The sequence below is a fragment of the Aquarana catesbeiana genome, linkage group LG13 (assembly GCF_042186555.1).
Source record: "Aquarana catesbeiana isolate 2022-GZ linkage group LG13, ASM4218655v1, whole genome shotgun sequence".
Classification (NCBI taxonomy): domain Eukaryota; kingdom Metazoa; phylum Chordata; class Amphibia; order Anura; family Ranidae; genus Aquarana; species Aquarana catesbeiana.
In genome coordinates this window covers 228282057-228303662 of record NC_133336.1, presented here as the reverse complement: position 1 = coordinate 228303662, position 21606 = coordinate 228282057, and the positions used below count along the sequence as shown (strand labels likewise).

General features: G+C 42.6%; 1 protein-coding gene across 1 annotated transcript in view; it reads left to right on the top strand.

The window, feature by feature from the left end:
- The window catches only part of LOC141116683 (uncharacterized), a 92977-nt gene that overhangs the window by 19527 nt on the left and 51844 nt on the right, over window positions 1-21606 (top strand). The window contains exon 4 of the mRNA XM_073609074.1: window positions 10780-10845. Coding sequence (XP_073465175.1) covers window positions 10780-10845 — 66 coding nt within the window. The remainder of the gene's footprint in view (window positions 1-10779; window positions 10846-21606) is intronic.

Sequence of the window (21606 nt, the reverse complement as noted above, 5' to 3'; positions counted from 1 at the left end):
TAACTCAAGGTTTGATCCAAGTAATTTGGGATATTTTAATAATGACACCAGGAACCAAATTCCATTACAGAACCGTTTTTTTTTCCCCTGTCTGACTTAGATACCCCGGGACACCACAGATCAGGTACTGGAGGGTACGGTTACAATGGTCCCGAGAGAAATCTGGGTATATACTACCCAGGTAATTCCCAACAGGGGTATACACACCCGAGACCATCTCAACATTCTGGCCCCCCCAGCAGTAGAAATAATCAGAATTGGGGTTTTCCCAGGGATTCACAGGGCATCAACGGCCTGTAGAACTAAGAGAATAGTCAGAGGGGGGAGGCGGGTCCAGTCACTCAAAAAGAAAAAGGACATAGGAACTGGCATTTTCAATTTACCCAAACAATCGTTAACTGATTCTGAGAAAAGATTGCTAGATAAAGGTTTGAAGTTTGCCCCGCCTAGAAGCTTGAGCAAATTTCAAACATACATGGACGTACACAAGTACGTCCGTAAGTTGAATATTAAACGCTATATGCTATCTAATCCCATTAGAGTTGGGAATGTAATCAGAGGACAGTATCAACACTCTAATCTTTCTAACGCATCCCTTTTTATCCCTCCTGGCTCTTTGGCACCAGCCATTCGAGTCTTTGGAGATGTTGTCTTACGAGATCTTGACCAGATTAAGGTCAGGAAGGTGAGGTTGCAGAGGGATCTACAAGTTGGATTAGAGTCCCTTTGCAATAATAAGTCCCTAGTTATCAGACCAGCTGATAAGGGTGGGGGGATTGTCATTTTGGACCGATGCGATTACCTGAAGGAGATGCATCAGATTGTGGATGATAGGGAGACCTATACTATTTTGAATAGATACCCAGTTGCCAAATACAAAAAGGAACTCTAATTGATTGTGGATACAGGTTTTCAAAAGGGAATATTGAGTGACAAAGAGAGATTATTTTTGATTCCTAGTGCCCGAACATCAGTCATCTATTACCTTCCGAAGATCCATAAGGATCAAATTTGCCCCCCCGGGACGCCCTATAGTGAGTGGAATAGATTCAGTTACGTCCCAGGTGGGCAAATGTATTGACCACTTCCTACAACCCCTAGTTTGCAATATTCCATCATACATCAAGGATACTAAGCAGGTGATCAATTTACTTTCTAACATTACTCCCAAGAATGGTCTTTGGATGGTTACTGCAGATGTAGCTTCACTCTACACCATTATTCCCCATCATTTAGGCCTGGAGGCGGTTAAATTATATCTGACCAGGGATTCCGGCCTACCCCCTCTTCAGATTGACTTTATCATGGAGTTATAATACAGTTTGCCGCCAGTCATAATTATTTCTGGTTTGAGCACCAATTCTATCGTCAGGACAGGGGTGTGGCCATGGGGGCTAAATATGCCTCCAGCCTGGCCAATTTATTTATGGCCAAGTGGGAGGAGGACGTTGTGGATGCACCCAGGAGACCGGAAGTGGTCCTGTGGGCTAGATACATCGACGACGCCCTCCTCCTATGGGATGGCTGTGAAACAGATCTATGCAGTTTCATGGCAACCCTCAACAAAAATAACAGGGGTATTAAATTCAATTTTGAAGCCAGTCTTAGTGTAATTAATTTTCTTGACCTAAAAATTCAGATTATTGATAAGAAGTTTGTAACATCTACTTTTTTTAAGGCAACCGACAGGAACTCATACATCTCGGTAGATAGGTGCCATTATGAGCCTTGGCTTAAGGCTATCCCTCAAAGCCAGTTTTTACGCCTTAGACGTAACTGCACAGAAATTAATACCTTTGAAGAACAGGATGCCATCCTCACCAGCAGGTTTATCGAGAAGGGCTATGATCAAGGTTTCCTGTCTCAGGCTGTTAAAACAGCACGCGATAGGGATAGATCTTCACTCCTGTCTGATGCACCCCCACAAAGGGAAGATGTTTCCATTATTTCACCATTTATTACAACTTTTTCGGTACAACACCAGACCATTAAACAATTATTCCAAAAGCACTGGCATGTGTTAACCAGTAACCAAGTCCTTGGCGCTGTTCTACCTGCCAGGCCTAGGGTTGTTTTTAAAGGGGCTGCCTCCTCGGGAAGTACAATAGCCCCTTCTGTCCAGATGTTTTCTTCGGAATCTCATGGGTTTTTACAGATGTGGGAAGTGTCAGGTCTGCTCTCTTAATGCATTAGGGAAAGACGGATCAGCACGTTTACGTCCTCTAGTACCTCACGATCCTATGAGATTGAACCTTTTATTACGTGCACATCTGAAGGTGTGGTCTACCTCATACAATTCTCTTGTGGGCTACAATATGTTGGGAGGACCAAAAGGGCACTGCGTGTTCGATTGAATGAACACATAGGGAACATAAGGAGAGGTTATGACAAACACCCAGTGTCAAGACATTATGACCAAGTACGAAAAAGGGATCCCTCCAATACGTTATATGTAGGGATTGACAAGTACAGACCCCACTGGCGAGGTAGCTTATTAGTTAGAGAAATCTCGACACAGGAAATGTCTTGGATCCATAGACTCAAAACGTATGTACCTTTCGGCATTAACGTCAATACGGACGTGAATGCCTTTATCAATAATGCTTGAGGTGGACAGTGTATCATATTTCACATTTTTTGGCCCCTCTAGACATTGGGTTCATTTACACTAGAATTATTTTTTTATATGAGTTTGCTATTGTATGCAGATGTACTGTTATTTGCACTTTTGAAATGAGGTAATATGGTTTTAAAAGAATTTTTATATTTGGCCTCTATTGGTCTGAGCCTTCATTCATCTGGATGTTTTTTGCATTCATATATGTGCTGTTTATGTTTAATTTTTCGTTATTATTTAATTTTTTAAATTTTTATAGTTTTCAGTGGATGATTGTTGGGATTGGCCTTTGCTATTGTCCATCGAGGACTATGTGTCCTTTATAAATTTTGGCGGCACTCTTTGCTTTTTGTTCATATATGCCAAATTTGTGGAACGCTTTATTTATACTATTCTACATTCATGTTCAGGATATTTGCAGTCCATATTCTATCTATTGGGGACCGCTTTATTGTAATTTTATGTCACTATACATTCTGGATGAAGTTTTTGGTTTTTATAATTATTCTGGTGGCTAGCAACGATTTTCGCTTATTTGTGTTGTCGTACTGTCTTACGTTTAGATTGCTGCCATAAGTTAGTGGCCTCTAAGTTCTGGCCACATTTTAAACTCTGACATGGATTGGAGTGTAATAGAGTGGCTTTAAGTTTTGTCCATTTTTTCAAGTTTTGATATGGACTTGAGCATAAGTGTTGTTTGCAATTTTTATCTTGGCCACTGGGTGGCTTTTGAATTTTATCAGCATGCCCCCCTTATAGTCTTCTGCAGTGTTTCCAGCTCTGATGCGGATTTCACGGCCGTTGACAATTTTCATTTTTTAGTTTCTGTGCTGCCGTCGCATGTCTTTTGTCCGAACCCCTGCTATGTTTCGGGAACTTTTAAGTCCTTACCTACACCCATAAGTAGTAGCTTGGATTTGTTATGAATTTTTATTTATTTTTAGTTGCATTTTAGTTGTAAACATTTTTGGCCACTGGGTGTTGCCTGTGTTCTATGTGGAGAGTGACACAGGTTTGTACATTCACTTTACTTCCGCCCAGTCAGGGCGGTGTTATCCAATGTGATTGTTTTATTGATTTTGTTTTCCTTGTTCTGATCTCTACAGTTCGGCATTTACTGGTCACTAAGGAAATGTTGATTTTAGTGATTACATTGAGCTGAGCGCTATTGGATATGGGTTTCGTTTGTGCTGTCAACCAGTATATTGATTGTCCATCAATTTAGGCACAATGCGCATGTCCGCCGATGTAATGAGACTCAGAGTGAGGCTTTGTTAGGTTGTTGCGGTACAAAGGGAGGCGACGCAGCACGCCGCCCGTGCCCCTAGACAACGTACCTAGACAACGCGTAGGGCGGAGCGACACGCTTGCGTCACCTCACATCGCTGTTGTGGTTACCAGCAAGACGGGTTAGTCTGTGAGCCTACCGTCCTGTGCTCCAGACATTTCAGGCGCTTATTTTTCCAGGATTATGTGAGTTCAATATTGTATTTCATTTTAAATAAAGGTTTAAGGTTTTACACAATCGGAGCCTTTTATCTTTCATGGTGCATCCATCTATCTGTGAGTTGGTATCAATACGTGGCAGTTTGAAACACTTATGTTCCAGTGGCTACGTTCTGGTTATGCTATTGCATCCTAAAGACCTTGGCTTATCGGATGGGGTCCGGAGGAATGATTCTTAACCAGGCTCTCTCTGATCTTCTGTAGTAGGGGTTCATGAGTCTCTGGCAAGCGGCCATTTTACATCTTCTGGTGGTGGATCGAGCGCTATCTTTACACCAACAAGGATTTCACAGCTTTTTGATGGACTTTTCACATCATTTCATTTATTTATAACCTGGGTGATACAGCCATTTATGTGTGTGGACTCACGTTTACATTTATCAATTATTTTTTTGTTTATAATCATAATTATTCAATGTTTTTGGTGATATGACACTTTTCAATGTTTACACTTCACATGATATACATTCAGGAATTTATTGCTTAATCAGTGATTATTTGTATGTATATCTATGTTTTTTTAGCGCGATTCCATTTTTTTCCATTTGTTATACACTGTGTTTATGTTGCACAGAGGAATTGCTGCTTCTTACATTTGCACAATCATCTAGTTTCACTACTTCTGATTTCATAGTTCACCATAGTGCAGTTTCTTTCCCCTTTTTTTCCAACTACAAGAATCATCTGACCTCTGTGATTGTCAACAAGGGTTTTGCCACCAAGTACTAAGTCATGTTTTGCGAAGGGGTCAAATACTTATTTCACTCATTAAAATGCAAATCAATTTATATCTTTTTTGAAATGAGCGTTTCTGGATAACTTTGTTGTTGTTCTGTCTCTCACTGTTAAAATAAACCGACCATTAAAATTATAGACTGGTCATTTCTTTGTCGGTGGGCAAACGCACAAAGTCAGTGGGGGATCAAATACTTTTTTCCCTCACTGTATTTACTACATTCACCAAAATACATACCAGACCCTTTGAGGTTCCAAATGCTGAGATCACTCCTAATGAGGAATGTGTTCTGTTATTATTAGCTAAATGTTTGTGAATAAATATGGATTTTGGGCTTGGAATCTCACTCCTGTTTGTGACCCTTGATGATGCTACATTTAACTGCAATCAATGGTTTTCGAAATTGCCTTACCAGGGATAATAAACTGCTCTGGATAATAAACAGGATTAAAATCCATTGGAAGAGTAGACCAGTGGGAAAGCACTTATTTTGCAGTGCAGAAGGTTTAAACTGAAAAGGAGGCAACTTTCTACCAGCATCCCACAGAAAAGGTTAAGCCGTGGTTCTCACTGCTGCAACCTTTAACACAGGGTATACAGCTAGGGTTGCCATGTTTTCTTCAAGCCAAACCCAAATACTTTTGCGGCAATTTATTTTTATTTATTTGCAGTAAACACTATAGGATTATAAAAGACCTGGGACACATTTGGGTGCCCCAAGGGGAGTAGTAATTTAGCGCACAGGCGTGCCAGTGGGTTTGGCCAAATTGCTCTTGCTGACATTATCACCCCACCCTTCAGTGATGCCAAACCGGCCCCCAAACAGCCGCCCGTAGCGGCAACAGATGTGTATGACTATCTCGGTTACTTGGGGAGCCACAGCCTGGTCTCAATAATGTGTCCGGGTTTCAGGTGGACTGAAACCTGGACACATGATTCAAAACCCCAACTGTCCGGGTGAATACTGGACAGATGGCAACCCTAGGTACAGCACACAGGAACATCCAAGGCTGTCAATCTGTTGGAGGTCCCTCCCCTGTCACCATTTTTCTCTTAGTGTCAGAAAAACTTGCCACAAGTGACTCGTGCAGATAGCAGAGGAAGGAGGTAGTGCACAGAAATGACACTTAGTGCTCAGAATTGAGAAAAGTGGGGTTTACAACCACTTTAAGCAGACCATGACTATTCTCATTAAGTTCTTCTATAAGGTCGGCTCAGACAAAGTTTCAGCTCTTCTGACTATTTTCATTGTACACAAAATCATATGTAATGGAAGAGTTTCATTTATTAAAAAAATATTGTACTGAGGTCTATATATGTCTGTGATATTCTTGCTTGTGGCACAGAAATGTAAGCATATTTTATGCTCTCTCCTCTCCCGCACATACTACCTACCACCGCACACTCCGCACTCCTCTCCTGCACATACTGTACTACCCACCGCCATATATTCCATACCCCCACCGCCATATACTCCGTACCCCTCTCCTGCACATACTACCCACCGCCATATACTCCATACCCCTCTCCTGCACATACTACCCACCGCCATATATTCTGTACCCCCACCGCCATATACTCCGTACCCCTCTCCTGCACATACTACCCACCGCCATATATTCCATACCCCTCTCCTGCACATACTACCCACCGCCATATACTCCATACCCCTCTCCTGCACATACTACCCACCGCCATATACTCCATACCCCTCTCCTGCACATACTACCCACCGCCATATACTCCATACCCCTCTCCTGCACATACTACCCACCGCCATATACTCTGTACCCCCACCGCCATATACTCCATACCCCTCTCCTGCACATACTACCCACCGCCATATACTCCATACCCCTCTCCTGCACATACTACCCACTGCCATATACTCCATACCCCTCTCCTGCACATACTACCCACTGCCATATACTCCATACCCCTCTCCTGCACATACTACCCAACGCCATATACTCCATACCCCTCTCCTGCACATACTACCCACCGCCATATACCCCGTACCCTTCTCCTGCACATACTACCCACCTTGGGGTGTGGTACTAGTGACTTCCAGACGCTCAGACCTTTTATTATAACCTGCATAAACACACACCTCATTCACAGACTAAGGGCTCATGCACACTGCATCTCAAAGAAGCTCAAAGAAGTGGCTCCTACAGGCTTCTGAGCTTTTTTGAGCTTTTTTTTTTTGGCCTGGAAACTCCTCCATGTTAGTCAATGTGTCCATGCACACTATGGATTTTCAGGAGTTTACAGGCAGAAACAAAACACCAAACTTGCATTTTTCAGAGGAGCTTTTGAGCAGAAAAGACACCCAAAGTGCCAAAAAACACGCAAAAAAAAAAAGCACAAAAGAGCTCGAAGAAGCTCAGGCACACAAGAAAATAGGAAAAAATAGCTGAGGGGAGGGTTTGTGAAAAAACGCTCATACTCAAAAAAGCACACGCTGAAATAAAAGCTCAAATGCCTGTAAAAGCAGCTTTTTTTTAGCTACAGGGCTAAAGCATCATGTCCTTTTTCCTATCTGTCACCAACTGTACACACTGAACAGTTATTGATGCATTAGGAAATTAGTGTTAGCTTACACAGAAGCAACCTTTTTAAGGTTTTTTTTTTTTTCAGTCACATAGATTGAAAAAAGACACAAGTCCATCTAGTTCAACCAATAGAATAAAAAAAAATAAATAAAAAAAATCATACAATCCCATATACATAATCTTTTACCCACAGTTGATCCAGAGGTGGGTGAGGGGAAAAAAATCCTTTCTGATTCCATTTAGAGGAAATCAGATATCCCCTGGATCAACTTTACCTATAAATATTAGTATCCAGTTATATTATGTACATTAGGCCTGGATTCTTTCATTTTTTTTAAAGCAAGCTACTGGATAGAACCTTTATAGACCCCTTATATATATATATACATGGTGATCATATCCCCTCTTAATCTCCTCTTCTCTGGAGAATATAAATTCAATTCCTCTAATCTTTCCTCATAGCTGAGCTCCTCCATACCTCTTATCAGTTTGGTTGCCCTTCTCTGCACTTTCTCCAGTTCCCCGATATCCTTTTTGAGAACTGGTGCCCAAAACTGAACTGCATATTCCAGATGAGGTCTTACTAATGATTTGTACAGGGAGGCAAAATGATATCTCTCTCTCTGAAGTCCATACCTCTCTTAATACAAGAAAGGACTTTGCTCACTTTGGAAACCACAGCTTGGCATTGCATGCTATTATTGATCTTATGATCTACCAGAACCCCCAAATCCTTCTCCACCATTGATTCCCCCAGATCCTTCTCCAGTTATTGGAAATTATAGCTGGCTGCAAACAAAAATGAAGCTTTAATCTTTAATAGAATTACAGTGCCTTGAAAAAGTATTCACACCCCTTGAAATTTTCCACATTTTGTCATGTTACAACTAAAAATGTAAATGTATTTTATTGGGATTATGTGATGGACAAACACAAAGTGGCACACACTTGTAAAGTGGAAGAAAAATGATAAATGGTTGTCAATTTCTTTTACAAATAAATATGTGAAAAGTGTGGGGTACATTTGTATTCAGCCCTCTTTACTCTGATACCCCTACCTAAAATCTAGTGGAACCAATTGCCTTTAGAAGTCACCTAATTAATAAATATAGTCCACCTGTGTGTAATTTAATCTCAGTATAAATACAGCTGTTCTGTGAAGCCCACAGAGGTTTGTTAGAGAACCTTAGTGAACAAACAGCATCATGAAAGCCAAGGAACACCCCAGACAGGTCAGGGATAAAGTTGTGGAGAAGTATAAAGCAGGGTTAGGTTATAAAAAAATATCCCACGGAGCTCTGTACAATCCATCATCTGAAAATGGAAAGAGTATGGCACAACTGCAAACCTACCAAGACATGGCCGTCCACCTAAACTGACCGGCCAGGTAAGGAGAACATTCATCAGAGAAGAGCCAAGAGGTCCATGGTAACTCTGGAGGAGCTGCAGAGATCCACAGCTCAGGTGGGAGAATCTGTCCACAGGACAACTATTAGTTGTGCTCTCCACAAATCTGACCTTTATGGAAGAGTGACAAGAAGAAAGACATTGGTGAAAGAAAACCATAAGAAGTCCTGTTTGCAGTTTGCGAAAAGCCATGTGGGGGACACAGCAAACATGTGGAAGAAGGTGCTCTGGTCAGATGAGACAGAAATTGAACCTTTTGACCTAAAAGCAAAACACTATGTGTGGGGGAAAACTAACACTGCACATCACCCTGAACACACCATCCCCACTGTGAAACATGGTGGTGGCAGCATCATGTTGTGGGGATGCTTTTCTTCAGCAGGGACAGGGAAGCTGGTCAGAGTTGATGGGAAGATGGATGGAGCCAAATACAGGACAATCTTAGAAAAAAACCTGTCATGCCGTGTACACACGGGTGAACTTTTCAGCATCAAATGTCCGACGGTCTTTCCGATGGACTTTCGACGGAGTTACGACTGACTTGCGAACGACCAGACTTACACACACACGAACAGACTAAAGTCCGTTCGAAAGTCCGGTCGTTTGAACGTGATAACGTACGACCGGACTAGAATAAGGAAGTTCATAGCCAGTAGCCAATAGCTGCCCTTGCGTCCTTTTTTGTCCGTCGGACTAGCATACAGACGAATGGATTTTTCGATCGGACTCGAGTCCGTTGGAAAGATTTGAAACATGTTCTAAATCTAAAGTCCGTCTGATTTTCGACAGAAAAAGTCCGCTGGAGGTCCGATAAAACCCACACACGATCGGATTGTCTGATGGATTAGTTCCGTCGGACCAGTCCGGTCGAAAAGTCCGCCCATGTGTACACGGCATTAGTCTGCAAAAGACTTGAGACTGGGGAGGAGGTTCACCTTCCAGCAGGTCAACGACCCTAAACATACAGCCAGATCTACAATGGAATGGTTTAGATCAAAGCATATTCATGTGTTAGAATGGCCCATTCACAGTCCAGACCTAAATCCAATTGAGAATCTGTGGCAAGACTTGAAAATTGCTGTTCAGACGCTCTCCATCCAATCTGACAGAGCTTGAGCAATTTACAAAGAAGAATGGGCAAAAATGTCCCTCTCTAGATGTGCAAAGCTGGTAGAGACGTCCCCAAAAAGACTTGCAGCTGTAATTGCAGAAAAAGGGGTCTCTACAAAGTACTGACTCAGGGGGGCGCCATACAAATGCCCCCCCCCCACACTTTTCACATATTTATGTGTAAAAAATGTTGAAAACCATTTATCATTTTCCTTCCACTTTACAATTATGTACCACTTTGTGTTGGTCTATCACAAAAAATCCCAATAAAATACATTTACGTTTTTGGTTGTAACATGACAAAATGTGGGAAATTTCAAGGGGTATGAATACTTTTTCAAGGCACTGTAAATGACAAAATGGCACATAATAATATATGTCAGAACATTTAGATCATAGTCATGTGACCCCAGAATAACTTAAATATGGTCAACAAAATATTGAGAAGTTTACTCTGACTACTACCCTGTTTTCCTGAAAATAAGACCTAGCGTGATTGTCGGTGATGGCTGCAATATAAGCCCTACCCCCCAAATAAGCCCTAGTTAAAGTCCTTGTAGGTCTTACTTTCAGGGTAGGGCTTATTTTCGGGGAAACACGGTAGGGCTTATTTGGGGGGTAGGGCTTATATTGCAGCCATCACCGACAATCACGCTAAGTCTTATTTTCGGGGAAACAGGGTATGTCAGGGTGGGGAGCGCTAATATGCAGCTTCGCCTAAGTAGACACAAATCATTGCATCAACCCGGTTATAATCTGCTGTTTAGACAATTCTAATGTGAAGTTTGTTGAGGGTCAGTTTCATTTGTACATAACTCAGAGCCATCATCTTATATTCCTCTTTATAGGTGAGAATCTGGTGGATCAGATTCTGCTGGATGAATATGGAACCTCACTGACTCCGGAGCTGAAAGGTAAATAAAACACACAGTATATCTGATAAAATGCAGGACTTTGTGTAAAGCACAGAGACGATGTTGGAATATTTGCACTTCCTTTATATTATCCCATTCACTCAGGGCTTCTGGATTCAGATCACCCCATTTATAAATAATTAAATGGGTGCACCAATTCCATTGCAACCAAGGATCTATGTTTGGATTACATCAGGACCATAATTCTTACGCATTGCATTTTATTTCAAAAACCAGAAGCCCCTTGCTCATCAAATCCTCAAAATTGGATTTTTACAGATACACAGGATTATTCCCCATATAAAAAAGAGTTTTCCTGTTACTACAATATATACAGTGATCACATAGTGTAGCATGGTGTTGTTATAGTCACATGCACTCCCCTCCAATTTATTTTATTTATTTATTTTCTTTATTTTTTTTAAAGCCTTCCAAGCCCTTTTTTTAGCATTTCTGACTCTACTGTCACATGACTTTTAGCATTTCTGACTCTACTGTCACATGACTTTTAGCATTTCTGACTCTACTGTCACATGACTTTTAGCATTTCTGACTCTGCTGTCACATGACTCTCCATGAGCCTCTTTTACATGTGGAGATGGTGATTCAGCATTAATAAGGATTCTGCCAATAGACAGCCAAAAGGAAGTGTCCACATCACCAGGCAGTGATATGGACACCTGAAAAGGTCCCTCCCAATCTGCAGTCCAGAATACAGTATAAAGTATTCCAATTCATATTTTTTTTTTTTTTTTTGCTGCAGCAATCAATTTTGGGGAAGTTCCCTGGCAGGAGTACAGCTTTTTTTATTTTAGGTAATTTTTGTTTATTAAATTAGAGCCATAGGCCATAGGCTCTAATAGGCATCAAAAAAAGGTGACCTGCGAGAGCCAAGTTCACCCAGGTGTGTTAGAACAGCGAATGAATATTCACTTTCCTAACACTGAACCACCTCTCCGCCAATCAGGTGCTCGGGTCTGTTACCCGTCGCCTGATTGGCTGCAACGACAGGCGCTGTGATTGGATGCCTATAGGGGAGGACGGGAGGAGAGGACAGGAGAAGATATGGAGGAGCATGGAGGACATCGCTCGCCACCGTCACCCGCTGCCCCACCGAGACAGGGTAAGTGCCGGGGGGGTCACAGTGGCTGCATATGATGGGCACAGTGGGAGCATTTGATGGGCATAGTGGGAGCATTTGATGGCACAGTGGCAGCATTTGATGGGCACAGTAGCAGCGTTTTATGGGCACAGTGGCGGCATTTGATGGGCACAGTGGCGGCATTTGATGGCACAGTGGCTGCGTTTGATGGCACAGTGGCTGCGTTTGATGGCACAGTGGCTGCTGCAATTGATGGGGTTTTTTTTCAGAATTTTTCAGTTTGTTTGCGCCCACCCAAAAATGTTGAGCACCAGCCACCACTAGGGCAGGGTACTCATTATACAAAATGTAAGTTATGTCCCTTGTTCTGATTCTTCTGTTTTTAGTTTTAGCAACGCTTATGCCCCGTACACACAGTCGGACTTTGTTTGGACATTCCGACAACAAAATCCATGGATTTTTTCCGACGGATGTTGGCTCAAACTTGTTTTGTCTACACACAGTCGCAAAAAGTTGTCGGAATTACGTACGACGAGACTATAAAAGGCCAGTTCAGAACCAAGCACAGCACCCTTTGGGCTCCTTTTGCTAATCTCGTGTTAGTAAAAGTTTGGTGAGAGACGATTCGCGCTTTTTCAGAGTCGTGGCTTTCAGATTGTTTTCTGCCTTTCAGTTTGTGCTTGTGGGTTTGTATCTGCTCTTCAGTGCGTGCAGTGGGTTCGTATTTGATTATTCAGTGCGTTCTTGTCCGCTCGTTGCTGATTTTCAGGTCGCTCCTTGCTGTTCTTCAGTGCGTTCTGTTACTTCGTTCTGAGCAGCCGACCGTTTTCTAGCCATGTTGTGTATACGTACTCCTCGTAGAGTTCGTGCTGTGCGGGGGCTTGGTGTTGGGGTCCTGACCTTGACACAAGTCCAGTCCATGAACAGGGTGGGGAGGAGTTCATGGACCAAGAATTGGTTGCTCCAGCGTGACCAGTTCTGTCATATGCCTTTGCTCCGTGAGATCCGTGAGAATAATCCTGATGATTTCAGGAACTTTCTCCGGATGACGGACCCCGTATTTCACCGTTTGTTGGCTTTGCTGACCCCTTATATTAGCAGGCAGGATACCTGCATGAGGCAAGCCATCACTCCGGAGCAGAGGCTGGTCGCTACCCTGCGGTACTTGGCAACAGGGAGAAGCCTGCAAGACTTGAAGTTCTCAACAGGCATCTCCCCCCAGGCTCTGGGGATCATTATCCCGGAGACCTGTTCTGCCATCATCCAGGTCCTGCAGAAGGAGTATATGAAGGTAAGATTTTTATCCTTTTACATCACATTTTATTGTATTTAATGTTTGATAATGTATTGTATTTCTTTCCTCATTCCCTAATTACCATGATTGTAATATGCTGTGAATGTCCCCTTTGTCCTCATGCATGATGGATTTTTATGTAATTTTTTTTTGTCCTTCATACATATTTGCCTTCACTTACCTCCCCAGCATGGTCTCCTGGCCCTATATTCACGTTGTGTAGTCCCTTAACAATGTATTTTGTCAGCTCCATAGTAGTGCTTTACCCTAAATACCCCCTAAAATGTGCAAAATTGTGATTTGTGCTTTTAATTCTGGCAAAGTTCCAGAGGCTTTTTTTTGGGTCCCAAAATCATTTGGAACCCTCCCTCCCCCCAGCTGCTAACTCAGCTGATACCAATCCTCTATCTGCTGACTTTGCCAAACCCATACACACTATACCCACCTCTTTTGTGGTCATATTTATGGATGAATTCCCCAAAGCATGTAGTGCAAGGGCCTGCCTGTATACTTTCAAATGGTACTGTTTAAAGTTTTTGTATCCTATTATTATCTTGATAGGTAATAGCAGAATGTTAAAATGTGCTAAAATGTGTACAGTGTGTATTTATCTCTTTGTATTATGACACTTCTTACCTGTCCAGTGGGCTGCCAATAATGTAAAGTAAGAAGGGGCTGGCCAAAGTAATACACATTATTTAGGCATTCAGCTCTCAATGAAGTGGAGAGGGTTACCTGTCCAAAACACCCCCCCCCCCCCATAAAATTTTACAAATGGCCCATGAGAGGGGGGAGGAATCTGATAGGTGGACCTTATACCTTTGTCTTTAAATACTCCATAAAATAAATGTTATACTGATGTTGGCCAAGAATGTTTGTGTCTAATCTGCTTTCCATGTTTATGTGCAATATGATTAATATATTTTTCTTGTTTGACTCCACAGTTTCCTTCCAATCCACAGGAATGGCAGACTGTGGCCTCCCACTTTGCCCAGCGGTGGACTTTCTTAACTGCGGAGGGGCAATTGATGGGAAACACGTCCACATCGTCCCACCACCCAACTCGGGGTCATACTATTACAACTATAAGGGGTTCAATAGTATTGTGATGTTGGCGGTGGTGTCAGCTACTTACGAGTTCCTGTATGTGGACGTGGGGAAGAATGGCCGGATGTCAGATGGTGGAGTCATCGCCCAGATGGAGTTCTACAGGCGTCTCCAGAAGACAATGCGGAAGGACTCCTATTCGTCTTCGTTGCAGATGAAGCGTTTGCGCTGGGGGACCATCTTATGCGGCCATTCCCTATGAGGACCCTCACCCCGGACCAGAGGGTTTTTAATTACCAGCTGGCCAGAGTCAGAATAATGGTGGAGAACACGTTTGGAATAATGGTCAGCCGGTTCCGCCTATTTCTTACACCCATACACATGGCGGAGTATAAACTGAATCACATCATCCTGGCTTGCTGTGTTCTCCACAACTTTTTAAGGAGAAATTCTGCAAACTATGCTGGCTCAGTTGGGCCTGAATCCGGAATTCATGTAAATGAACCAACCCTGACAGCACTTGAAGCTGGCCGTCCTGGCTTGCCCCCCCTGAGTGCCCGCGAGGTCCGTCTAAGATACCTTGAATACTTTGCGGGTAGGGGGGCCATCAATATGCCAGACAATGTCTGAGACATTTTTAAAATAAAAAACAAATTTTAACTACTCAAATATTTGCTGACATTTACTGCTTGTGTTTCTTTTAGCTGACCCTGACATAAATTTGGGTAGTCCTGAAAATGGCGTGATTGTGTAACATTAGAAAGCACTGTTGGGTGTTATTTACTAAAGGCAAAGACACTTTGCACTACAAGTGCACTTGAGACTGCACTGAAACTGCACTTGTAGTGCAAAGTGGATTTGCCCTTAGGAAATAACCCCCATTGACACAGAAAACACCAATTTTACCACACCCAAAGTTTTGGAGCATTGAAAGAATAATCCACACATTCTTGATTATCAATCTTTTTAATACCAGCACAATCACATGTGCATTTTCTAAAAGGTTTTTAAAACAAACCAACATGTTTGTTGTATAACAATTTTTTGGGTCACATTAATAAAAGTAGAAATGTCCATTTAAGGTATACAGGCATGTTTAAAACCAACAAGAAATACACAAATCTGGAACTTACAAAGTTCAACTTTGGTAGAAATTGAAGGCAATATCAGACATGAGTATTTATAAACTGTGTTTGATATTGCGTTCAGATGGGGTGAAGTCACCCCTGGAAAAGCCAAATTTTGAAGATGCACACAAATTGCCGAATGTCAACATGTGCTATCTGCCATCACGGGGGATCAAGGGACGTGTTTTGGGGGTGCAACACCTTCCTCTCAGCTACTTTATTATTGAGGAAGGGGTTGCACCCCCAAAACGCATCCATTGATCTCCCGTGATGGCAGATAGCACATGTTGACACACTGTGTGCATCTTCAAAATTTGGCTTTTCTATGATATGTCAACAAAAGTGAAACATTTTTTCCTTAAAAAAAGCACAACAAAGTAAGGGATTTGGAGGTGTTTTAAACTCTCCCTAAAACATCAATGATGTTCTTCATTTTGTTTTGAACATCATTGATGTTTTGCTTGATGTTTTCCAAGTCCCTATTACACCCCATGATCTCCCCGATCAGGATCTGTGCACTTTCACTGGTGAAATGGCCTTCATCCACAACATCACAATCGCCTAAAAATATAGAAACAAAAATGCACCATGTATTATAAATATGCTGGCATCCATCTCTTACCTGGGCCTGTGATCGCAGACACTCACCTGTTGTGGTGACAATTTCCACCACGTCTCCTTCCTCCTCCTCCTCCTGTTGGGTTTGTGGGATTTCCCCTTCTTCCTGAAGTGGGGGGTCTGTGGTCTCCTCGGATGAGTGGTGTCCTCCGAGTCTTTTCTCCCATATGTAAAAAAAATAGGTATACTTAGCACACAGATATTTGATGGCAGAAATAGGAATATGAAACATTGCTTGGAAGTGGGGTACAATTGGCAGAGTTCCAAGATGAAGAAATATTGTTTTCCTTTGTAAAGCTTGAATACTTACCTGTTTTGTACAAGCTTCACAGATGGAGACACCCCTATAGTATACACTGGAGTACCTGTGTGGGCCCCCTAATAAAAAGGGTGTTCTTGTGTCCCACACTAGTGCTCCTGCGTCCACAGGTAAAACAGCTGCTGAGTGTCCTCTCCTTACACAGAATCTAGTTTGCATTTCATTCTAGTTACAAACCCATCTAGACACCTAAATTATTTTAAGAGATGTAGGCAAGCAAAAATGTATTCAAATGCATATGGCCAAAACATGGTGTTTTATTGGCCGAACGAACAATGTTTCCTACGAACGAACAATGTGCCCATGAACATGAAAGTTGCCATTTTAAACTGTACAACAGTTAAGAAAAGCACATGGAGCAGCACGAACATTAGAAAAGTAAAGAATAGGAACACAGGACAACTACTTACTTTTTTGCAGCACTCTCCTGATCCTTCTGTACTGATCATGCTCCCTTAATTTGAGGTCTGACCACCGCTTCCTGAGTTCATCTTTCGATCGTCGTACCCCAAAATTCTGGTGCAGAATCTTCACCACTTTCGCCATGATCTTGGCCTTTCTGACATTGGGGTTGGGGTAAGGTCCATACTTCCCGTCATAGTCAGCACTCTTCAGGATGTCGACCATCTCCAACATCTCCCCAAAGGACATATTCGATGCCTTAAATTGTCTCCTCCTGGATCGGGACGTTTCTGGCTCTGGGCTTTCCCCCCCCCTCCTCCTCAATGCTGTAATTAGCACGCACCTGCTCTGTGTCCGCCATGTGCTCTTCCTCACTGCGCCGAACGAGAAGGGGCAGGGAATAGACTAGAAAGAACGTCAGGGGCGGGCGGAATTTCACGCATGCGCAGTGTATATAAAGCGTAAAACGCATGCGTAGTACGTACAATCTGTGAGCGGAGGAAGGAGTATCGGAGGCGCCGATCGTGATAAGGAAGGTAAGATTTAAACTTGGACCTATACTGCTTCTAGATTGAGGCCTATATTGTGACAAGATTAGGAGACTTTAGCCTGACATTAGGGTTTGTCTTGTGTCTTGCAGGGAAAATGGATGGCTTCAATGACCACAATTTCCTCCCTCTGTTCATAGACAAATACAGGGAGCTGCCCTGTCTGTGGCAGGTCAAACACCCCCAATACAATAATAAACAAAAGAGGCAGGCAGCGCTGGAGAAACTGCTGGAGTTGGTAAAGCCGGTGGTCCCCACGGCAACCATCCCCTATTTAAAAGCCAAAATTGGTGGCCTGAGGAGCACTTATCTAAGGGAGAGCAGGAAGGTCACGGATTCCCAGAGATCCGAAGCTGCAGCAGATGACATTTATGTCCCCAGGCTGTGGTACTATGAGAGACTTTGTTTTCTGTCAGACCAGACTGGAGTCAGGGAATCCCTCTCCACCCTTCCTTCCACCCTATCTTCCACCCCAGCTGAGGCTTCCGATGTCCAACCTGGGACTTCCAGCCAGGAAGAAGTGGAGGAGGCCAGCTGGAGCCAGGTATAGCATTCTTCCACAGATTTCTGGTCAATAAATAAATGATGTTTACTAGATGTTATTATTGATCACTAATTGCTGATTTAATAAAGTGTTTTACATATCAATAGACAGTAGTGGGCACAAATAATTGGGACAAGAATGAAAAATGCTGGGCTCAGAATGATAGTCTGTTATATTTGTTTACATTCAATTTACAACAGTCATGAGATGAAAATTGTGTGTGATTTATGAAGAAAAAGCTAAAACGATGTCCCTTTTTCATACACAGGAAGACCTCAGACAGGAGGAGGCTCTGGAATGTGGCAGACAGGAGGAGGCGGGGCCCAGTAGGAGCCTTACAGAATTGCAGGTCTCTCCCCTCTGCCTTCCAAACAAAAGACCTAGGAAGGGGAGTAACGTGCAGGATTCAGCGCTCAGGCTGATTCAGGAGGCTTCTGCATCCCTCAGAGCCACCCCACTCGTGAAGAGGCCTTTGCCTGCATGGCTGCCACAAAACTGAAGGACATGCAGGAGGGTCAACGCCTCATGTGTGAGGACCTTCCTTTCAAAACCTTAACTAAGGGGGTAAGGGGTGAAATCAAACCCAATACCCACCTGTGTGAGTTGGACCATCCTCCTCCTCCTCCTGCAACAACTCCACCACCACAGACACAGCGTGGAAGGAAGCGTGGAAGGAAGACCAGAGAGTGATGGCCTGGGTTCAGCCTGGTCTGACAAAAGATGCAGGCTCTTGTATGACCACAGCCTGGGGACATACATGTCATCTGCTACTTTCATGATTCTCTTGGACTTCTGGACCAGATTGAACTCCCTTAGATATGGACTCCTCAGGCCACCAATTTTGCTGTAAAAGAATTGATGTCTGCCCTGGGGGCCAAAGGCTTTACCAATTTCTGCTGTTTCTCCAGCGTTGCCTCCCTCTTTGTTTGGTTCTGAGCCCTTAATAAAGGAATTTTTTTTTTCAATTATACTTGCCTATGTGTGTTTTCCTTCAAAAAGGACAGTTTGTTTGTGCGTAGGCAGGTACATTTCAAAAATACTATGTGAAATTAACAAGAGACATCAACATCAAGCAATCGCCTTGAGATTAATGAATAATACAAGATAATAATGGTATTGTGGTAGCTTGACACACAAAACACACACAAAACTATTCTGGAGTTAAAAAATAAAACAAAACTACAAGATCGGGCTTGAAAAAAATAGTAACCAAAAAAAATACCAAAAAAAAAATTTTTGAGTCAGATGTGACAAATCAAAATATTATATTGATGAAATCAACAGAAATAATAAAGAAAGAGGTTTGTGAGAACTCTGTGTGAATATGAGCAGCAAAACTACTTCATTCTTCTAGCATTATAAAGAAGGACAGAGTGTGCTGCATTAAACAATTTAAAACATTGCAGTGTGACGAAAGTGCTAGATCCATTGCGAACGCTAATTTTACCAGACCGAGCTGTTCCGTCTCTGAATTTATTCTGAACATGCGTGGCACTTTGTGCGTCGGAATTGTCCACACACGGTCGGAATTTATGCGAACGGATTTTGTTGTCCGAAAATTTTATAGCCTGCTCTCAAACTTTGTGCGTCGGAAATTCTGATGGAAAAAGTCCGATGGAGCCCACACATGGTCGGAATTTCCGACAACAAGGTCCGATCGCACATTTTCCATCGGAAAATCCGACCGTGTGTACGGGGCATTAGCCTTTAAGCATTACAAAAAAAAAAAAAGTTATAAAGTTAGACATACACAAGCAAACAGTTATTTAAAAAAATAAAAAGGATAAAACTTATAGAAAGAAGTGATCAAAGTATTTCCCCTGCTCCCAGGTAGAATGGGACACATGCAGATCATCCACTTAATCATCAATTGGGCCCCTTAGATTTGACAGTGATTAGATCTCACATCTCTGGTATATACAGTGGGGATGGAAAGTATTCAGACTCCCTTAAATTTTTCACTCTTTGTTATATTGCAGCCATTTGCTAAAATCATTTAAGTTCATTTTTTCCTCATTAATGTACACACAGCACCCCATATTGACAGAAAAACACAGAATTGTTGACTTTTTTGCAGATTTATTAAAAAAGAAAAACTGAAATATCACATGGTCCTAAGTATTCAGACCCTTTGCTCAGTATTTAGTAGAAGCCCCCTTTTGATCTAATACAGCCATGAGTCTTTATTGGAAACATGCAACAAGTTTTTCACACCTGGATTTGGGGATCCTCTGCCATTCCTCCTTGCAGATCCTCTCCAGTTCTGTCAGGTTGGATGGTAAACGTTGGTGGACGGCCATTTTTTGGTCTCTCCAGAAATGCTCAATTGGGTTTAAGTCAGGGCTCTGGCTGGGCCATTCAAGAACAGTCACGGAGTTGTTGTGAAGCCACTCCGTTATTTTAGCTGTGTGTTTAGGGTCATTGTCTTGTTGGAAGGTAAACCTTCCGCCCAGTCTGAGGTCCTGAGCACTCTGGAGAAGGTTTTCATCCAGGATATCCATGTACTTGGCCGCATTCATCTTTCCCTCGATTGCAACCAGTCGTCCTGTCCCTGCAGCTGAAAAACACCCCGACAGCATGATGCTGCCACCACCATGCTTCACTGTTGGGACTGTATTGGACAGGTGATGAGCAGTGCCCGGGTTTTCTCCACACATACCGCTTAGAATTAAGGCCAAAAAGTTTTATCTTGGTCTCATCAGACCAGAGAATCTTATTTCTCACCATCTTGGAGTCCTTCAGGTGTTTTTTAGCAAACTCCATGCGGGCTTTCATGTGTCTTGCACTGAGAGGCTTCCGTCGGGCCACTCTGTCATAAAGCCCCGACTGGTGGAGGGCTGCAGTGATGGTTGACTTTCTACAACTTTCTCCCATCTCCCGACTGCATCTCTGGAGCTCAGCCACAGTGATCTTTGGGTTCTTCTTTACTTCTCTCACCAAGGCTCTTCTCCCCCGATAGCTCAGTTTGGCCGGATTGCCAGCTCTAGGAAGGGTTCTGGTCGTCCCAAACGTCTTCCATTTAAGGATTATGGAGGCCACTGTGCTCTTAGGAACCCTAAGTGCAGCAGAATTTTTTTGTAACCTTGGCCAGATCTGTGCCTTGCCACAATTCAGTCTCTGAGCTCTTCAGGCAGCTCCTTTGACCTCATGATTCTCATTTGCTCTGACATGCACTGTGAGCTGTAAGGTCTTATATAGACAGGTGTGTGGCTTTCCTAATCAAGTCCAATCAGTATAGTCAAACACAGCTGGACTCAAAGGTGTAGAACCATCTCAAGGATGATCAGAAGAAATGGACAGCACCTGAGTTAAATATATGAGTGTCACATCAAAGGGTCTGAATACTTAGGACCATGTGATATTGCAGTTTTTCTTGTTTAATAAATCTGCAAAAATGTCAACAATTCTGTGTTTTTCTGTCAATATGGGGTGCTATGTGTACATTAATGAGGAAAAAAATGAACTTAAATGATTTTAGCAAATGGCTGCAATATAACAAAGAGTGAAAAATTTAAGGGGGTCTGAATATTTTCCGTCCCCACTCTAGACTGTGTGCACAATTATTAGGCAAGTTGTATTTTTAAGGATTAATTTCTATATTGAATAACTATAGTGTTCTCGTCAATTCAAAATGTTAATAAACCTCAAACCTGAATATTTAAGAAAGTGATAGTGAGGTTTTGTCTTTCTTAGGAGAATATCTATGTGTGCACAATTATTGGGCCACTATTAGTGTGCAGAATTATTATGCAACTAAATG